The following is a 14,172-nucleotide window of genomic DNA, read 5'->3' as shown; positions in this document are numbered from 1 at the left end:
CTCTGAATCAGAGAGGTGCGGAGGAGGGCTGGCTTTAAATCAACATCCACGTCATCGGTGCCCGAGGGAACAGTAGGTTTAACTGCCTTGCTCAGGGGCAGAACGACAGATGTTTTTACCTTGTCAGCTAAATGAATAGGCTGAAGCATTGTCTATCTGCATTAACCCCATTGGACACAACATCCTGATTGTTATTATAAATAACCAATTGAATTTAAGGCGCCCTGTTTTCCCACCTGTTTTCCCATGAAGGCGCCCTGTTTTCCCATGAAGGCGCCCTGTTTTCCCATTAAGGCGCCCTGTTTTCCCATTAAGGCGCCCTGTTTTCCCATTAAGGCGCCCTGTTTTCCCATTAAGGCGCCCTGTTTTCCCATTAAGGCGCCCTGTTTTCCCATTAAGGCGCCCTGTTTTCCCATTAAGGCGCCCTGTTTTCCCATTAAGGCGCCCTGTTTTCCCATTAAGGCGCCCTGTTTTCCCATTAAGGCGCCCTGTTTTCCCATTAAGGCGCCCTGTTTTCCCATTAAGGCGCCCTGTTTTCCCATTAAGGCGCCCTGTTTTCCCTCCTGTTTTCCCATTAAGGCGCTCTGTTTTCCCTCCTGTTTTCCCATTAAGGCGCTCTGTTTTCCCTCCTGTTTTCCCATTAAGGCGCCCTGTTTTCCCATTAAGGCGCCCTGTTTTCCCTCCTGTTTTCCCATTAAGGAGCTCTGTTTTCCCTCCTGTTTTCCCATTAAGGCGCCCTGTTGTCCCATTAAGGCGCCCTGTTGTCCCATTAAGGCGCCCTGTTGTCCCATTAAGGCGCCCTGTTGTCCCATTAAGGCGCCCTGTTGTCCCCTTAAGGCGCCCTGTTGTCCCCTTAAGGCGCCCTGTTTTCCCCTTAAGGCGCCCTGTTTTCCCATTAAGGCGCCCTGTTTTCCCATTAAGGCGCCCTGTTTTCCCATTAAGGCGCCCTGTTTTCCCTCCTGTTTTCCCATTAAGGCGCTCTGTTTTCCCTCCTGTTTTCCCATTAAGGCGCCCTGTTGTCCCCTTAAGGCGCCCTGTTTTCCCCTTAAGGCGCCCTGTTTTCCCCTTAAGGCACCCAGTTTTCCCATTAAGGCGCCCTGTTTTCCCATTAAGGCGCCCTGTTTTCCCATTAAGGCGCCCTGTTTTCCCATTAAGGCACCCTGTTTTCCCATTAAGGCTTTCCCCTTAAGGCGCCCTGTTTTCCCATTAAGGCGCCCTGTTTTCCCATTAAGGTGCCCTGTTTTCCCAATAAGGCGCCCTGTTTTCCCTCCTGTTTTCCCATTAAGGCGCTCTGTTTTCCCTCCTGTTGTCCCATTAAGGCGCCCTGTTTTCCCATTAAGGCGCCCTGTTTTCCCATTAAGGCACCCTGTTTTCCCATTAAGGCTTTCCCCTTAAGGCGCCCTGTTTTCCCATTAAGGCGCCCTGTTTTCCCATTAAGGCGCCCTGTTTTCCCATTAAGGCACCCTGTTTTCCCATTAAGGCTTTCCCCTTAAGGCGCCCTGTTTTCCCATTAAGGCGCCCTGTTTTCCCATTAAGGCGCCCTGTTTTCCCATTAAGGTGCCCTGTTTTCCCATTAAGGCGCCCTGTTTTCCCTCCTGTTTTCCCATTAAGGCGCTCTGTTTTCCCTCCTGTTGTCCCATTAAGGCGCCCTGTTGTCCCATTAAGGCGCCCTGTTGTCCCATTAAGGCGCCCTGTTTTCCCATTAAGGCACCCTGTTTTCCCATTAAGGCTTTCCCATTAAGGTGCCCTGTTTTCCCATTAAGGCGCCCTGTTGTCCCTCCTGTTTTCCCATTAAGGCGCCCTGTTTTTCCTCCTGTTTTCCCATTAAGGCGCTCTGTTTTCCCTCCTGTTTTCCCATTAAGGCGCCCTGTTGTCCCATTAAGGCGCCCTGTTGTCCCATTAAGGCGCCCCGTTTTCCCATTAAGGCGCCCTGTTTTCCCTCCTATTTTCCCGCTAAGGCGCCCTGTTTTCCCATTAAGGCGCCCTGTTTTCCCTCCTGTTTTCCCATTAAGGCGCCCTGTTTTCCCATGAAGGCGCCCTGTTTTCCCATTAAGGCTTTCCCCTTAAGGCGCCCTGTTTTCCCATTAAGGCGCCCTGTTTTCCCATTAAGGCGCCCTGTTTTCCCATTAAGGTGCCCTGTTTTCCCATTAAGGCGCCCTGTTTTCCCTCCTGTTTTCCCATTAAGGCGCTCTGTTTTCCCTCCTGTTGTCCCATTAAGGCGCCCTGTTGTCCCATTAAGGCGCCCTGTTGTCCCATTAAGGCGCCCTGTTTTCCCATTAAGGCACCCTGTTTTCCCATTAAGGCTTTCCCATTAAGGTGCCCTGTTTTCCCATTAAGGCGCCCTGTTGTCCCTCCTGTTTTCCCATTAAGGCGCCCTGTTTTTCCTCCTGTTTTCCCATTAAGGCGCCCTGTTTTCCCTCCTATTTTCCCATTAAGGCGCCCTGTTTTCCCATTAAGGCGCCCTGTTTTCCCTCCTGTTTTCCCATTAAGGCGCCCTGTTTTCCCTCCTGTTGTCCCATTAAGGCGCCCTGTTTTTCCTCCTGTTTTCCCATTAAGGCGCCCTGTTGTCCCATTAAGGCGCCCCGTTTTCCCATTAAGGCGCCCTGTTTTCCCTCCTATTTTCCCGTTAAGGCGCCCTGTTTTCCCATTAAGGCGCCCTGTTTTCCCTCCTGTTTTCCCATTAAGGCGCCCTGTTTTTCCTCCTGTTTTCCCATTAAGGCGCCCTGTTTTCCCATTAAGGCGCCCTGTTTTCCCTCCTGTTTTCCCATTAAGGCACCCTGTTTTCCCTCCTGTTTTCCCATTAAGGCGCCCTGTTTTCCCTCCTGTTTTCCCATTAAGGCGCCCTGTTTTCCCTCCTGTTTTCCCATTAAGGCGCCCTGTTTTCCCTCCTGTTTTCCCATTAAGGCGTCCTGTTTTCCCATTAAGGCGCCCTGGTTTCCCATTAAGGCGCCCTGGTTTCCCATTAAGGCGCCCTGGTTTCCCATTAAGGCGCCCTGGTTTCCCATTAAGGCGCCCTGGTTTCCCATTAAGGCGCCCTGGTTTCCCATTAAGGCGCCCTGGTTTCCCATTAAGGCGCCCTGGTTTCCCATTAAGGCGCCCTGGTTTCCCATTAAGGCGCCCTGGTTTCCCATTAAGGCGCCCTGGTTTCCCATTAAGGCGCCCTGTTGTCCCATTAAGGCGCCCTGGTTTCCCATTAAGGCGCCCTGGTTTCCCATTAAGGCGCCCTGGTTTCCCATTAAGGCGCCCTGGTTTCCCATTAAGGCGCCCTGGTTTCCCATTAAGGCGCCCTGGTTTCCCATTAAGGCGCCCTGGTTTCCCATTAAGGCGCCCTGTTGTCCCATTAAGGCGCCCTGTTGTCCCATTAAGGCGCCCTGTTGTCCCATTAAGGCGCCCTGTTTTCCCTACTGTTTTCCCATTAAGGCGCCCTGTTTTCCCTCCTGTTTTCCCATTAAGGCGCCCTGTGGCCTGGGCTCCGTTGCCCCTTAAAAATAGCTCTGTTGTGCCTAAACCAAGCTTGAAACTCTGGTTGTAAAGATGCATTTGTAAAACAATTAGATTACAGTAGAGAAATACTGTAAACGTGGCAGCAGGAGGAATGTTGGGATGCCAGTCCCAAAAGGCCACAACTCTGCTTTCAAAAGTGTTTTTTTTTACCGCGATTGCATTTAGTATTGTTGTGCATTGACTCTTTGTCAGAATACGTTTCCTCCCCTTTGGCTCTCGCAACTTGAATGAGAGGAATATGTATTTTGCATAGAAGCAGTGGTGGAGAAAGTACCCAGTTGTCATACTTGAGTAAAAGTAAAGATCCCTTAATAGAAAACGACTCAAGTAAAAGTGAAAGTCAACCAGTAAAATACTACTTGAGTAAAAGTCTAAAAGTATTTGGTTTTAATAAATATACTTAACTATCAGAATAAAAAAGTATAATTTATTTCAAATTACTTATATTAAACAAACCAGACCACTGTTTTCTTGTTATTTAAATGTGGAGATAGCCAGGGACACTCTCCAACACGAAGACATCATTTACAGATAGCCAGGGACACTCTCCAACACGAAGACATCATTTACAGATAGCCAGGGACACACTCCAACACGAAGACATCATTTACAGATAGCCAGGGACACTCTCCAACACGAAGACATCATTTACAGATAGCCAGGGACACTCTCCAACACGAAGACATCATTTACAGATAGCCAGGGACACTCTCCAACACGAAGACATCATTTATAAAAAAAACAAAGCATGTGTGTTTAGTTCGTCCGCCAGGTCAGAGGCAGTAGGGATGATGACCAGGTTCTCTTGATAAGTGTGTGAATTGGACCATTTTCCTGTCCTGCTAAGGATTCCAAAATGAAACGAGTAGTTTTAGGTGTCAGGATAAATGTACGGAGTAAAAAGTATAGTATTTTCTTTAGGAATGTAGGGGAGAAGGGGTTATAGACTACTGAATATAGATTATTCATGGTTAGGGGAGAAGGGGTTATAGACTACTGAATATAGATTATTCATGGTTAGGGGAGAAGGGGTTATAGACTACTGAATATAGATTATTCATGGTTAGGGGAGAAGGGGTTATAGACTACTGAATATAGAGGATTCATGGTTAGAGGAGAAGGTTGTAGACTACTGAATATAGATTATTCATGGTTAGGGGAGATGGGGTTATAGACTACTGAATATAGATTATTCATGGTTAGGGGAGATGGGGTTATAGACTACTGAATATAGATTACTCATGGTTAGGGGAGAAGGTTGTAGACTACTGAATATAGATTACTCATGGTTAGGGGAGAAGGTTGTAGACTACTGAATATAGATTATTCCTGGTCAGGGGAGAAGGGGTTATAGACTACTGAATATAGATTACTCATGGTCAGGGGAGAAGGGGTTATAGACTACTGAATATAGATTACTCATGGTCAGGGGAGAAGGGGTTATAGACTACTGAATATAGAGGATTCATGGTTAGGGGAGAAGGGGTTATAGACTACTGAATATAGATTACTCATGGTTAGGGGAGAAGGTTGTAGACTACTGAATATAGATTATTCCTGGTCAGGGGAGAAGGGGTTATAGACTACTGAATATAGATTACTCATGGTCAGGGGAGAAGGGGTTATAGACTACTGAATATAGAGGATTCATGGTTAGGGGAGAAGGTTGTAGACTACTGAATATAGATTATTCCTGGTTAGGGGAGAAGGGGTTATAGACTACTGAATATAGATTATTCCTGGTCAGGGGAGAAGGGGTTATAGACTACTGAATATAGATTACTCATGGTCAGGGGAGAAGGGGTTATAGACTACTGAATATAGAGGATTCATGGTCAGGGGAGAAGGGGTTATAGACTACTGAATATAGATTACTCATGGTTAGGGGAGAAGGGGTTATAGACTACTGAATATAGATTACTCATGGTTAGGGGAGAAGGTTGTAGACTACTGAATATAGATTATTCCTGGTCAGGGGAGAAGGGGTTATAGACTACTGAATATAGATTACTCATGGTTAGGGGAGAAGGGGTTATAGACTACTGAATATAGATTACTCATGGTCAGGGGAGAAGGGGTTATAGACTACTGAATATAGAGGATTCATGGTCAGGGGAGAAGGGGTTATAGACTACTGAATATAGATTACTCATGGTCAGGGGAGAAGGGGTTATAGACTACTGAATATAGAGGATTCATGGTTAGGGGAGAAGGGGTTATAGACTACTGAATATAGATTACTCATGGTCAGGGGAGAAGGGGTTATAGACTACTGAATATAGATTACTCATGGTCAGGGGAGAAGGGGTTATAGACTACTGAATATAGAGGATTCATGGTTAGGGGAGAAGGGGTTATAGACTACTGAATATAGATTACTCATGGTTAGGGGAGAAGGTTGTAGACTACTGAATATAGAGGATTCATGGTTAGGGGAGAAGGGGTTATAGACTACTGAATATAGAGGATTCATGGTTAGGGGAGAAGGGGTTATAGACTACTGAATATAGATTACTCATGGTCAGGGGAGAAGGGGTTATAGACTACTGAATATAGATTACTCATGGTCAGGGGAGAAGGGGTTATAGACTACTGAATATAGAGGATTCATGGTTAGGGGAGAAGGGGTTATAGACTACTGAATATAGATTACTCATGGTCAGGGGAGAAGGGGTTATAGACTACTGAATATAGAGGATTCATGGTTAGGGGAGAAGGGGTTATAGACTACTGAATATAGATTACTCATGGTTAGGGGAGAAGGTTGTAGACTACTGAATATAGATTATTCCTGGTCAGGGGAGAAGGGGTTATAGACTACTGAATATAGAGGATTCATGGTTAGGGGAGAAGGGGTTATAGACTACTGAATATAGATTACTCATGGTTAGGGGAGAAGGTTGTAGACTACTGAATATAGATTATTCCTGGTCAGGGGAGAAGGGGTTATAGACTACTGAATATAGATTACTCATGGTCAGGGGAGAAGGGGTTATAGACTACTGAATATAGAGGATTCATGGTTAGGGGAGAAGGGGTTATAGACTACTGAATATAGAGGATTCATGGTTAGGGGAGAAGGGGTTATAGACTACTGAATATAGATTACTCATGGTTAGGGGAGAAGGGGTTATAGACTACTGAATATAGAGGATTCATGGTTAGGGGAGAAGGGGTTATAGACTACTGAATATAGATTACTCATGGTTAGGGGAGAAGGTTGTAGACTACTGAATATAGATTATTCCTGGTTAGGGGAGAAGGTTGTAGACCATTGAATATAGAGGATTCCCGTTGCAGTTAGAGCAGCTATTGTGCTGTTTCCTCCCTCATGTTGTTGGAAACCAAAGTGAAAGTGTTGTAGACCATTGAATATAGAGGATTCGTGTTATGAAGATCGGGAAAGTGATGCTTCATGATAATCATAAATGTGCATTTTTTTTGTCCAATAAACTAATGACTTGCATGGACACATAGTTATGATGTTCAGGATGGGGGGGGGGGCCAAATGTGAAACAATACCGGACCAAATGAACAAATAATCAAACTCTGATTTCAAGGTATTGCTCAAAAATGTGTGTGAAATTCCATTTATACGAACATGGGAGTGTCCTAACAATCATGCATATCAGTTCAGTACCCACAGCGTAACAGAGAAAATAAAAATTGAGAACATATTTATTTGGGAGATATATATTTATTTGGGAGATATATTTAGAAGAACAGACATGCTTCTGTGTTGGACTGTCATCAACACCCCAACAGATTTTTATAACAGAAATCCGTTGCAGTGCGTCTGGTTTAAAGTAACCAATTTTTCCCAAATGAGAACAGTCCCACCCATCTGACACTCTAGGCAGGCTTCAAGCAAATGTTCAACACTATTTGAAAGATTTTGAATAGTATTTGAACCCAGCATGTCCGCTGCTCTCCCACGGGTCCTGGCTCTGAGCCAGCCCTGCAGGATTAACACTATGGTCCGCCCCTGCAGGAGAGACAGACCAGCCAATGGGAGAGCGATTCAGAGCTCTGACTAATTCAACTGGTCGACTAGGGACAAGGGGGTGGGTGTTCCTGTCTAGATACTGTGGGATGTTGACAGATAATCACTGACAGAGGAGGAGAAAGGAGAGGATGACACTGGAGGATCGAGGAGGACGGAGGAGAAGAGAGGACCAGAGGAGGAGGAGGAGAAGAAGAGAGGACCAGAGGAGGAGGAGGAGAAGAAGAGAGGACCAGAGGAGAAGAAGAGAGGACCAGAGGAGGAGAAGAAGAGAGGACCAGAGGAGGAGGAGAAGACCAGAGGAGGAGAAGACCAGAGGAGGACGAGAGGAGAAGACCAGAGGAGGACGAGAAGAGAGGACCAGAGGAGGAGGAGAAGAGAGGACCAGAGGAGGAGGAGAAGAGAGGACCAGAGGACCAGAGAATACCAGAGGAGGAGAGGACCAGAGGAGGAGGAGAGGACCAGAGGAGGAGGAGGAAGAGGACCAGAGGAGAAGGAGGACCAGAGGAGAAGGAGGACCAGAGGAGAAGGAGGACCAGAGGAGAAGGAGGACCAGAGGAGAAGGAGGACCAGAGGAGAAGGAGGACCAGAGGAGAAGGAGGACCAGAGGAGAAGGAGGACCAGAGGAGGAGGAGAAGAGAGGAGAGAGTGGCTGGTGTTACTTACAGCTGATCTCTGAGTGAGTTCTCTCTGGTCTGGGGTGTTTGTTGATGGAACGGATGGTGTGTCTCACGACTGAAAGAGACTGAGGAGGGAGGGGAAGAAATAGGGGGGAGAAAGATAAGGGAAGAGAGAGAACAAGAAAAGAGAAAGAGGGGGAGAAAGAGAGTAGACAGACTTCAAAATTAGATACGTTTCAAAGTGAAGGAATAAACTACTCAGACCCCTCGACTTTCTCCACATTGTTACATTACAGCCTTAGTATAAAATTGATGTTTTTCCTCATCAATCGACAAGCAATACCCCATAATGTCAAAGCAAAAAGGTTTTTAGAAATTATAACAAACTATCACGTTCAAATTTAAGTATTCAGACCCTTTACGCAGTACTTTGTTGAAGCACCTTTGGCAGCGATTACAGTCTCAAGTCTTCTTGGGTATGACGCTACAAGCTTGGCACACCTGTATTTGGGGAGTTTCTCCCATTCTTCTCTACAGATCCTCTTGAGCTCTGTCAGGTTGGATGGGGAGTGACGCTGCACAGTTATTTTCAGTTTGGGTTCAAGTCCGGGCTCTGGCTGGGCCACTCAAGGACATTCAGAGACTTGTCCCGAAGTCACTCCTGCGTCGTCTTGGCTGTGTGCTTCGGGTCGTTGTCCTATTGGAAGGTGAACCTTCGCCCCAGTCTGAGGTCCTGAGTGCTCTGGAGCAAATTTTCATCAAGGATCTCTCGGAACTTTTCTCTGTTCATCTTTTCCTCGGTCCTGACTAGTTTCCCAGTCCCTGCCACTGAAAAAACATCCTCACAGCATAATGCTGCCACCACCAACATGCTTCAGGGTAGGGATGGTGCCAGGTTTCCTCCGTACGTGATGCTTGGCATTCAGGCCACAGAGTTTCATCAGAACAGAGAGTCTTGTTTTTCATGGTCTGAGAGTCCTTTAAGTGTCTTTTGGCAAACTCCAAGCGGGCTGTTATGTGCCTTTGACTGAGGAGTGGCTTCTATCTGGTCACTAACATAAAGGCCTGATTTTTGGAGTGCTGCAGAGATGGTTGCCCTTCTGGAAGGTTCTCCCATCTCCATAGAGGAAGTCGTGAGCTCTGTCAGAGTGACCATCTCCCTGACCAAGGCCCTTCAAACCTGATTGCTCAGTTTGACCGGGCGGCCATCTCTAGGAAAAGTCTTGGTGGTTCCAAACTTCTTCCGTTTAAGAATGATGGAGGCCACTGTGTTCTTGGGGGGCATTCAATGCTGCAGAAATGTGTTGGTGACCTTCCCCAGATCTGTGCCTCGACACAATCCTGTCTTGGAGCACTATGGACAATTCCTTCGACCTCAAGGCTTGGCATTTGCTCTGACATGCGCTGTCAACTGTGGGACCTTATATAGACAGGTGTGTGCTTTTCCAAATCATGTCCAATCAATTGAATTTACCACAGGTGGACTCCAATCAAGTTGTAGAAACATCTCAAGGATGATCAATGGAAACAGGATGCACCTGAGCTCCATTTTGAGTCTCATAGCAAAGGGTCTGAATAGTTATGTAAATAAGGTATTTCTGTTTTCAATTTTTTATAAATTTGAAAACAATTCTAAAAACCTTTTTTCGCTTTGTCATTATGTGGTATTGTGATATTGTATTGTGTTTATAGAGTGCTGAGCATTTAAAAAATAATCTATTTTAGAAACAGGCTATAACTTAACGGCACAGCCAGAAGAGGACTGGCCACCCCTCATAGCCTGGTTCCTCTCTACCGGCACAGCCAGAAGAGGACTGGCCACCCGTCATAGCCTGGTTCCTCTCTACCGGCACAGCCAGAAGAGGACTGGCCACCCCTCATAGCCTGGTTCCTCTCTACCGGCACAGCCAGAAGAGGACTGGCCACCCGTCATAGCCTGGTTCCTCTCTAGGTTTCTTCCTAGGTTTTGGCCTTTCTAGGGAGTTTTTCCTAGCCACCGTGCGTCTACACCTGCATTGCTTGCTGTTTGGGGGTTTTAGGCTGGGTTTCTGTACAGCACTTTGTGACATCAGCTGATGTACGAAGGGCTTTATAAAGACATTTGATTGGTTGATTAACAACATGTGGAAAACGTGAAAGGGTCAGAATGCTTTAACTGTAAATACATAGCATGACACCACAAGAGTAAACGATGTCATAACGGTGAGAGAGACAGAGAAAGTTATTGGAATGCACTGTATATGGGGAATAGGGAACCATTTTAGCCACAGACAAACAGACAGACAGAGCTGTGGTTAGTTTTAGTACCAGACAGACAGGGCTGTGGTTAGTTTTAGTCCCAGACAGACAGGGCTGTGGTTAGTTTTAGTCCCAGACAGACAGGGCTGTGGTTAGTTTTAGTCCCAGACAGACAGGGCTGTGGTTAGTTTTAGTCCCAGACAGACAGACAGGGCTGTGGTTAGTTTTAGTCCCAGACAGACAGACAGGGCTGTGGTTAGTTTTAGTCCCAGACAGACAGACAGGGCTGTGGTTAGTTTTAGTCCCAGACAGACAGACAGGGCTGTGGTTAGTTTTAGTCCCAGACAGACAGGGCTGTGGTTAGTTTTAGTACCAGACAGACAGGGCTGTGGTTAGTTTTAGTCCCAGACAGACAGACAGGGCTGTGGTTAGTTTTAGTCCCAGACAGACAGACAGGGCTGTGGTTAGTTTTAGTCCCAGACAGACACAGGGCTGTGGTTAGTTTTAGTCCCAGACAGACAGACAGGGCTGTGGTTAGTTTTAGTCCCAGACAGACAGACAGGGCTGTGGTTAGTTTTAGTCCCAGACAGACAGACAGGGCTGTGGTTAGTTTTAGTCCCAGACAGACAGACAGGGCTGTGGTTAGTTTTAGTCCCAGACAGACAGACAGGGCTGTGGTTAGTTTTAGTACCAGACAGACAGACACAGGGCTGTGGTTAGTTTTAGTCCCAGACAGACAGACAGGGCTGTGGTTAGTTTTAGTCCCAGACAGACAGACAGGGCTGTGGTTAGTTTTAGTCCCAGACAGACAGACAGGGCTGTGGTTAGTTTTAGTCCCAGACAGACAGACAGACAGGGCTGTGGTTAGTTTTAGTCCCAGACAGACAGACAAACCTGTGGTTAGTTTTAGTCCCAGACAGACAGACAGGGCTGTGGTTAGTTTTAGTCCCAGACAGACAGACAGGGCTGTGGTTAGTTTTAGTCCCAGACAGACAGACAGGGCTGTGGTTAGTTTTAGTCCCAGACAGACAGACAGGGCTGTGGTTAGTTTTAGTCCCAGACAGACAGACAGGGCTGTGGTTAGTTTTAGTCCCAGACAGACAGACAGGGCTGTGGTTAGTTTTAGTCCCAGACAGACAGACAGGGCTGTGGTTAGTTTTAGTCCCAGACAGACAGACAGGGCTGTGGTTAGTTTTAGTCCCAGACAGACAGACAGGGCTGTGGTTAGTTTTAGTACCAGACAGACAGACACAGGGCTGTGGTTAGTTTTAGTCCCAGACAGACAGACAGGGCTGTGGTTAGTTTTAGTCCCAGACAGACAGACAGGGCTGTGGTTAGTTTTAGTCCCAGACAGACAGACAGGGCTGTGGTTAGTTTTAGTCCCAGACAGACAGACAGACAGGGCTGTGGTTAGTTTTAGTCCCAGACAGACAGACAGACAGGGCTGTGGTTAGTTTTAGTCCCAGACAGACAGACAAACCTGTGGTTAGTTTTAGTCCCAGACAGACAGACAGGGCTGTGGTTAGTTTTAGTCCCAGACAGACAGACAGGGCTGTGGTTAGTTTTAGTACCAGACAGACAGGGCTGTGGTTAGTTTTAGTACCAGACAGACAGGGCTGTGGTTAGTTTTAGTACCAGACAGACAGGGCTGTGGTTAGTTTTAGTCCCAGACAGACAGACAGGGCTGTGGTTAGTTTTAGTCCCAGACAGACAGACAGACAGGGCTGTGGTTAGTTTTAGTCCCAGACAGACAGACAGGGCTGTGGTTAGTTTTAGTCCCAGACAGACAGACAGACAGGGCTGTGGTTAGTTTTAGTCCCAGACAGACAGACAGACAGGGCTGTGGTTAGTTTTAGTCCCAGACAGACAGACAGACAAGGCTGTGGTTAGTTTTAGTCCCAGACAGACAGACAGACAGACAAGGCTGTGGTTAGTTTTAGTCCCAGACAGACAGACAGGGCTGTGGTTAGTTTTAGTCCCAGACAGACAGACAGGGCCGTGGTTAGTTTTAGTACCAGACAGACAGACAGGGCTGTGGTTAGTTTTAGTCCCAGACAGACAGACAGGGCTGTGGTTAGTTTTAGTCCCAGACAGACAGACAGGGCTGTGGTTAGTTTTAGTCCCAGACAGACAGACAGGGCTGTGGTTAGTTTTAGTCCCAGACAGACAGACAGACAAGGCTGTGGTTAGTTTTAGTCCCAGACAGACAGACAGGGCTGTGGTTAGTTTTAGTCCCAGACAGACAGACAGACAAGGCTGTGGTTAGTTTTAGTCCCAGACAGACAGACAGGGCTGTGGTTAGTTATTTACCTCCAGGTCATCGTCGTCCACCTCAGAGAAGTGTTGGTGGTTGTCTGGGTTGTTCATCTTGTCCAGCAGCTCCACAGCTACTCTCCTGGTCAGCCCTGTCTGATCTATAAACAAATGCTTCAGCACAGACAGGTGGAGGGGGACAGACAGGTGGAGGGGGACAGACAGGTGGAGGGGGACAGACAGACGGAGGGGGACAGACAGACAGACGGAGGGGTACAGACAGACGGAGGGGTACAGACAGACGGAGGGGTACAGACAGACGGGAGAGACAGACAGACTTTATTAGTGATCTTGTGACAATAACACAAGATGGCCGGCACACTAACGCTCTGAATAGCAGATTTCAGAACGGACAACTATTAACTAGGATCAACCTCAGACAGTCCAGAAGCACGAGAAAGAAGAGATGAACACTTTCCTTTTCATCTCAGAGGAAGAGTCTTGTCAACACTAATGATCCAGAACATTTGTAATGATTAACTTGATTAATTAGAGACGGTCTAAGCTGGTTTCCCCCCCGACCCTATTCCTCAACCAAGAAGCCCTTTCGATGAGGATTTGTTACTTACCGATAGGAGCTTCTCTGCTGTCGGTCTCTTCTTTGGGTTCTTGGTCAGAGAGACTTTCACAAAGTTATGGAAGGCTGTGGACCTGGAGGAGGGTGGGGGGGGGGAGAGAACTGTTACTGACTGCAGCAGTATAACAGAATAAACAAACAGGGGGGTGGGGGGGGACTGTTACTGACTGTAGTAGTATAACAGAAACATTAAACGAACAGGGGGGGGGGGTAAATGTTCCAGGTCACAGGTGTAACAGTATAACTTTTGACCGTCCCCTCGCCCATACCCGGGCGCGAACCAGGGACCCTCTGCACACATCAACAACAGTCACCCCTCAAAGCATCGTTACCCATCGCTCCACAAAAGCCGCGGCCCTTGCAGAGCAAAGGGGAACTACTACTTCAAGGTCTCAGAGCGAGTGACGTCACCGATTGAAACGCTATTTAGCGCTGCACCACCGCTAACTAAGCTAGCCGTTTCACATCCGTTACACAGGCGTACTGTACTCACCACTTAATTTTATCTTTCAGCTTGGGAGGCTGAAAGCTGCTCTTTGACATGAGAAACAAGGCCCTGGAACACAACACATCAAATCCTGTTATAAAACATTCTCTTACTTCACCACCACCAGTGCTCGTTCTGAGGTGAGTTTCCCAAAAACCTTGCTAGCATTAAGCTCGTCTTAAGGGCCAAATGGTAGACATTAGAGATCTTAGGGCTACAACATTTTTAGGAAACTCGACCCCTGTCGTTTTAATTGCATCAGATCAGAGAACGGCTTAGTGATGAAAAGATCAGAGGGAACATTATCAGAATACAAAAGCAGGAATTGGATAAAAATCTGGGACAGAAGTTGATTATTAGATGGGTGAGGAATTGGGGCAGATTACAGCAGTTGATTGGTGGATGACATGTGTATGGAAGTGGAGGGGCA

At 47.0% G+C, this 14,172-nt stretch overlaps 1 protein-coding gene across 6 annotated transcripts in view; it reads right to left on the bottom strand.

Annotated features, from left to right (window-relative positions):
* The window catches only part of map4k5 (mitogen-activated protein kinase kinase kinase kinase 5), a 115,013-nt gene that overhangs the window by 68,156 nt on the left and 32,685 nt on the right, over positions 1–14,172 (bottom strand). For all 6 annotated transcript variants that reach the window (XM_036955314.1, XM_036955316.1, XM_036955315.1 and 3 more), the window contains exons 11-14: positions 13,749–13,811; positions 13,248–13,329; positions 12,676–12,792; positions 8,174–8,252 (exon numbers count right to left, since the gene is read on the bottom strand). In XM_036955314.1, the coding sequence (XP_036811209.1) occupies positions 8,174–8,252; positions 12,676–12,792; positions 13,248–13,329; positions 13,749–13,811 (341 nt within the window). The remainder of the gene's footprint in view (positions 1–8,173; positions 8,253–12,675; positions 12,793–13,247; positions 13,330–13,748; positions 13,812–14,172) is intronic.

The sequence above is a fragment of the Oncorhynchus mykiss genome, chromosome 19 (assembly GCF_013265735.2).
Source record: "Oncorhynchus mykiss isolate Arlee chromosome 19, USDA_OmykA_1.1, whole genome shotgun sequence".
Classification (NCBI taxonomy): domain Eukaryota; kingdom Metazoa; phylum Chordata; class Actinopteri; order Salmoniformes; family Salmonidae; genus Oncorhynchus; species Oncorhynchus mykiss.
Note: the sequence above shows the minus strand (reverse complement) of the source record. Positions and strands in the feature narration are given on the sequence as shown.